At 46.5% G+C, this 6,816-nt stretch overlaps 1 protein-coding gene across 3 annotated transcripts in view; it reads right to left on the bottom strand.

Annotated features, from left to right (window-relative positions):
* LOC119330161 (protein trichome birefringence-like 26) overlaps positions 1-2,896 on the bottom strand; it is a 15,027-nt gene extending 12,131 nt beyond the window's left edge. For all 3 annotated transcript variants that reach the window (XM_037603282.1, XM_037603287.1, XM_037603292.1), the window contains exon 1: positions 2,569-2,896. In XM_037603282.1, the coding sequence (XP_037459179.1) occupies positions 2,569-2,758 (190 nt within the window). In that variant the 5' untranslated portion in view covers positions 2,759-2,896. The remainder of the gene's footprint in view (positions 1-2,568) is intronic.
* Between the last annotated feature and the right edge of the window lie 3,920 nt (positions 2,897-6,816).

The following is a 6,816-nucleotide window of genomic DNA, read 5'->3' as shown; positions in this document are numbered from 1 at the left end:
AAAATGAAAATTCACAGCAGCCATGTAGCCTGTTCTTCTCCCCCAACGCTCACATGACCATTTGGAGGAACTCGCCATCGCCGACCAACCACGAACCAAGGAAAGTACCGAACGGGATTCACTCATGTACAAGAGTCCCCTAAATCTAGAGATCCAGATCCGGAGGGCCTAACCCTTGACTCGCCTACAACGGCAAAGAGTGCGCCTTAGTGACAGAGGTCGGAGAGAATTATTCCTTGCCATTGTCGTCTTTGTCGCCGCTTTGACCTCGGCGATGGAAACAATGGAGCTTCCTCCACCACCTCTTGCTCGCCAAGCATGAGAGAGTTCACGAAGCAGAGGGGAGTCATGAGGGGTTTTTCATGATATATGCTCAAGTGATTAGAGGGATATCCCACATTTAATCTGACCCGTCGATTCTGAATCTGAGAGCTCAAATTGAAAGATTCCCTGTCTGCACTGAAATTGAGTTTTCACCTGATACGTTGACGTGTTTAAAAACAAATAAAAGGTACAGTGAGCAGATTGAATGGTGATATTTTCTATCTAAAAATCAAAATGTTCTATATATTTGGTATCTAATTACCCTTGAAAAGTAAAGCTAAATTCCTCTACAGCTTGGATTTCAGAGATATCTTTCATATTAATATGAATTCCACGAGTTGTGACATTGGCAGGGGTGGAACCTATGAATAAAGATGTTATGACAACCGAGAACTCACAACATTTTTGTTAGCACTTATATAAACACATTCACCATTTTTTCCTAAGCCACAAATGTAGCAAGCTCTATACATGGAAGATGTGGAACCTATGAGTGAAAATGTTATGACAAGTTATCAACTGAGGACTAAAAATATTACCCCCTCCGTAGAAAAATATAAGAGCGTTTAGATCACTACTTTAGTGATCTAAGCACTCTTATATTTCTTTACAGAGGGGGTACTTTTTAGCACTTATCAAACATATAAATTCATCCCTTTTCTTCCTAAGCCACAAATTTGGGAAGGTCTACAAAGGTTAACAAATTGAACTCAACTGTTACACTCATGATTATGCTGCCAACAGTGTCAAGAAACATTATACTACTCCCTCTGTCACAAAATGTAAGACGGTTTTTGACATTATCATAATGTCAAAAAATGTCTTACATTTTGAGATAGAAGGAGTAACTTTTTATGGTGCCCACAAACATATACCCATTTCCTTATAAATATTTTCCAAAAAATGAATAGCAAAGGAGCTGCTAACATTTAATCAAACAAGTCAACAAGTAGCAATTTTGTCTTAACAATTGATCTGTGTCGAAGCTCGTAATCTTCTTTTTATGGGTGTAGCGAAGCAAAGCTTTTAGTATAATTGTATAGAATTTCATTCCCGTATTTTTTAACTCAAGTACATCCCATGGCAGTATCTGAATTCTCGGTATTTTACATAAATATTTACCCGCTAGATGGGATTAAACCACCGGTCTCATGTCTTACTTTCTATCCCATGCAAAAGCACACCTTAAAACCAAAATGTAGAATTCAAGTTGGCAATTGCCCATGGAAAACAAGTGACGGGGAAGACAAGTCAACACGTGCAACCGGAAGAGAGCGATGGCGCGCGAAACTCACGTATGACTCAAGAGGCCTCTACATGGACACAAAGGGGGGCTATCAGCAATTTTTAAATAAATTGTGCAAACCAGGACTTGAACTCAAGACCTTAGCTCCGATACCATGATAAGCTTCATGCACTAGCCAATGCAACCAAAAGTCTGAACTGATGGAAAGGGCTAGTACAATCCACATATACTGTAACACCCCCTCTCACGTGTGACGGGGAAGACAAGTCAACACGTGCAACCGGAAGAGAGCGACGGCAAACCAGAACTTGAACTCAAGACCTTAGGTCTGGTACCATGTTAAGCTTCATGCACTAGCCAACGCAACCAAAAGTCCGAACTAATGGAAAGGGCTAGTGCAATCCACAATTCCACATATACTGTAACAGTTATAACGGCTCCTATGCTTATAAATAAAGGTTCAATGTTTCCAAACATGGAGGATAAATAAAAGATCAACTTTTTATACTAGAAAGTACATACATCAAATCAAAATGTTCGACACTGCTCCATTTTGTTCTCAGTGCCGTTTCGAGCTTCCCATCGAACCGCGGGAAAATAACACTTAGCTAAAAAATGATAGGGCAAACACCGATTTCCCCAGCATTCAAGATGCAACAAAACAATCAGACTGTAAACGTGCAATCCCTATTCCTCTGCAATCACCCAATATCTTTCTGAACCTTACTAGTCTTATTAAGACCACGACAGGCGTTCAGGAACGATAGAGTAAAATTCTTATTTCACGGAACCAAAACATAAGTTCCAAGTTCCAACCTTGAACTCAAGAAAATACGGCGCAATTTCCAACAAACAAAAAATCACCAAAAACTGCAGGCGAGAAAAAATGCGAAACAATTCGCCCTCACTAAAAACCCCCGACAAGATAAACCTAAACCCTACGAATCTCTGAACTTTCTTACTCAACTGAAATTAGAACTGGCAGAGAAATCCCGTACCTTCCTTGATATCCGGCGACAGAGACGAAGAGGAAGAGAAGGAGCAGAGCAGACGGAAGGAGACGCCGGCGAAGAGGATCCAACCGATGGCCTTGAGCCCTCCCAATCCCCATCCCCCTCCGCCTCCCTTGCGAGATCGAGGAGAGAACGGCAACGCCGCCCACGGCGACCACCTCGGGCCCAAGCCCATGGGGTGCTACCGTGCTAGGATAATACTACTAGGATAGGATGGACCCCAGCTCGAGTGCCTGTGCGTGCAAGCCGAGCAGGGTAGGACTGGAAGATAGGAGGAAGGAGACACTGGGACTGGGGATAATTGACGCTGGGACTGCGAGTCGACGACATCTGACCCTCTCGGTCTTCTTTTTTTAGGAGTTCTGACCCTCTCGGTCTGGGCGTGTGGGAGTCCCATTGTGGGGCCTGCAGCAAATTTGACAAATTTGACCTATAAACGAAATTAAATCACAGAATGAACTATTCGTAAAATTATTTCACGCGGCTGACCCGTGTGCAGCGCCTGAGAGCTAGGCGCTGCACTAGTGCAGCGCCTAGGAGCTAGGCGCTACATTGTATAGGCGCTACATTGTATAGTGTGGCGCCTAGTTCTCAGGCGCTGCACACGACTTAGTAATTTTTTGATCACACGTGTGCGACGCTGGCGGTGTAGCGCCTATCTGCGAGGCGTTGCACAGTGTAGTATGGCGTCTTCGTGTCGGGCGTCACACAAAAAGATCAGCCGCGTGAAATAGTTTCATGAATAGTTCATTCTATTATTTGATTCCGTCTATAGATCAAGTTTGTCAAATTTGTCTCCATTCTCAGCCCCATCGCCTCCTATTCCTGACCAGGCCTCGTGGCCCGTGACCTTAATTCCTACACCGGAATTGCTGTGTGTACGATGAATGCAGCATACGATTTTTGTACGATGTGATCTTACTCGTCCGTGCAGTTCATCGAACGGCTGCTGATGCTGTCATACGTAAATCGTATAGAAATTTGTCGTATGTGCGTACGATTAATTCTATTACTATTTTTAGGCAGAGTTTTACTAGTAGATGGAGGGAGAATCACCGGTTCGGTTCAGCAGCGCGTAGAATATTATTTTGTTACTCTACTTGAACTGACCACTTAGAGCGGTTGTACTGATGCTTTCATTTTTGCTGAACTGGTCCTCTTATTTGGTTTTGCGAATTTATTTTGTCGGAATGGGGCATGTAACATATCGTTGAAAAGCTCTTGACATCCATATTACAAGTCATATATAATTTTCTTTGCAAAAAAACTCATGCTTTAGGAGCAGTTTTGAAAAAATTGGTTTTTTCAAATTAAAAAACGTGAATCGTATTTTGGACTTATTTTCAAACGGTTTGTCAGAATTAAGCAAATGAGATGGCGTTGGAAAGCTTGTGAAAATCCGCTTTTCCATGAATACAATTTTTTTTCAAATTCTACATGATTTAAAAGTAATTTGAAAAACGGTGAAAGGCTGGGCTAAATGTATTTTCGTAATTTTTTTTCAAACGGTTTGTCCGATTGACGCAAACAATACATCGTTGGAAAGCTATGGAAAATGTGCAACCTTTTTGTATAGATTGTTTTTTCTAATTCTATACGGTTTAGGTTCAAAATTGAATACTTTGAAAGTTGGTTACAAACATGATTTTTTTTAAATATCGAAATGATGCAAATAATATACCGTTGAAAAGCTATCAAAAATGCGAAAATTAGTCATGTTGAACATTTTCTCAAATTCATAACCATTTCAGAGTAATTTTGAATATGGCCAGACTCATCGTGCTATTTTTTGGTTCAAAAAACAGAGTACTCGTATCAATCTATTCGTACTGATCTATGTGTGTCTTTATACTGAGCGTGTTTTCACATACTAGACTTTACTATGTTTCTTCGGTATGATTTTCCTCGTAACTTTTCAACGGTTTACAGTATAATCGTCCCCGAACTTGCATAGTTTATATTGTTGAATGATATTTTTCTTAAAAATAAAATGTTTTGTGTGGTCTCTTAAACTGAGCATTTTTTTGCAACAATGTTATGAACTTCTCTCATATTACGACTTGTTCCTTTAGCATTTGAATTTCTGTGGGTATTCTTTTTGTTTGAACTTTTACCATCTGACTTTTATAAAAGACTTAGTAGACAACAACGAACATCATCTGAACTGTTGTGTCACAAAAACAAAACAAAACACAAAATCAGATCTTTGTACTTGAACTCCTCAAATTAATAGAGGTGCACTTACTCACAAACTTTTTTAATTCAAGGTTATTGCACACATAAGAATTTAAAGCAACCTGTAGCTCTAGAAAAAATCAGGTGCCCTGTTATACCAAATACAAAACACTGGAAAAATCTTTGATTCTCATAGGCATTTTGTCAAGCACCTTGGTAGAAACTAGGGTTCTACCGGGTCTAGGCCGGAGGTTGTAGGGGAAGGAGGGAGCTGGTCGTGGGCAGACTTGCAGCCGCCGCCGGCTGAGCGCCGTCGTGCTCAAGGAGGCAGCGGCTGTGAGGGAGATGGCGCAGGGAAGGAGGCGGCTAGGGTTAGGTCTTCCGGCTCCCTAAGGAAGCCGAGCAATTATGATTGCGTCTTTGCTTGATTAGATTGATACATCTCCTCTCCTTATATAGAGAGGTTTACTTGACTCCCAAGCCCCTAATAACGATAATTGGGCTAAGCCCCTAATAACGATAAGATAGACTGGGCCACAACTAACCGGGCTAAGCCCCTAATAACGATAAGATAGACTGGGCCACAACTAACTGGGTTAAGCCCCTAACATGTCGGTCATAACATTTCTCCCCGCCTGCACAAACAGCTCGTCCTCGAGCTGGAAGGCGGGAAAGCACTTGTGGAACACCTTGACGTGATCAACCGTCGCCAAAACACCTCCGCGGCAGCTGGGGCGGGCAGGTCGCGAGCCTGACTGCAGCGGCATCATCCTCAATGTAGTCCGCAGCCTCCAAGTAAAAGAGTCGCGGACAGACGTGGTCGGGCGCGTAGGGCTCGTCGCAGTTGAAGCACAACCTTGGCGGCGACGCTCGAGTTGCTCGGCCGGTGTGAGCCGGCGGAACGGGCGCGGCGCGGTCGCGGTGAGGGGTGCCGCGGAAGCATGATCAGGACAACCCTGCGCTGGAACGTCCGGCCAGAGTGGCGGCCCAGCGGCCCGGGGCGGTGACGCCTGCTGGATGGCCACCGCGCAGCGCTCGAGCGCGCAGGCATAGTACATGGCCGTCTGGAGGTCCTGGGGTCCCCGCAGCTCCACGTCCACGCGGATATGATCCGGCAGACCGCGGACGAAGAGCTCAGCCCGTTGGCGAGCCGTCACGCCGGGTTCGCGTGGCACGCCAGGGCCTGAAAGCGGTCGATGAAGTCCTGCACCGTAGAGGTGAAGAGAAGACTGCCCAACTCCGTCAGCCGACTCCCGCGTATCGGCAGCCCGAAGTGAAGGAGGCAGAGCTCGCGAAAACGCTCCCATGGAGGCTTGCCGCCCTCGTCCTACTCGAGAGCGTAATACCAAGTCTGTGCGGCGCCTCGGAGGTGATATGAAGCGAGCCAGGTGCGGTCCGACACGAGCGTACGTTGCCCCCGAAAGAACTGGTCACACTGATTAAGCCAGTTGAGGGGGTCCTCGGTGTCGTCGTTGGTGGCGAAGGCGAGCTTGGCAAAGCGCGGCGCCGTCTGGGTATGACCGCAATGGGGGTAGGGCGCCATCTCGTTATGACCATCGTATGGGTACGGCTCAGCGGTGCGGAGTAGCGGCACTGGGTCGGTGATCACAGGGGGTCCCCCGTGGACTGCGTCGCGTCGAGGCCAACGTAGGGACCCGCGAAACTGGAGGACCCACAGTACTATGCCTGCTGTGACGACACGTGTGGCGGTCCCGAGGCCATCGTGTAGACCTGCTGAGACGACAACTCGGTCAACCAAGTCGATAGAGGAGACCGCAAGGGCGGGAACCAGACACAGTGGATCGGGAAGCCCGCCGGCACGGTCGATACGGGCCAGAGCTGACCGGCAGTGGCTGCTGCAGCTGCAGCGGGTGTTGCGGTGTCGCGCCGGGCAGTGGCAGTGGCTGCTGCGATGGAGCGTCGGGTGTGGCAAAGGCTACCAGGAACGGCGGCTGCCACTGCAGTCAGGCTGGGCGATGGTGGCGATGGATGGCAGCTGCCGCGGTCCGGCAAGCGCGGCGGAGGCCACCTGGTGCGGCGGCTGTCACTGCAGCCAGG

Source organism: Triticum dicoccoides, chromosome 1B (assembly GCF_002162155.2).
Source record: "Triticum dicoccoides isolate Atlit2015 ecotype Zavitan chromosome 1B, WEW_v2.0, whole genome shotgun sequence".
Lineage (NCBI taxonomy): Eukaryota > Viridiplantae > Streptophyta > Magnoliopsida > Poales > Poaceae > Triticum > Triticum dicoccoides.
Note: the sequence above shows the minus strand (reverse complement) of the source record. Positions and strands in the feature narration are given on the sequence as shown.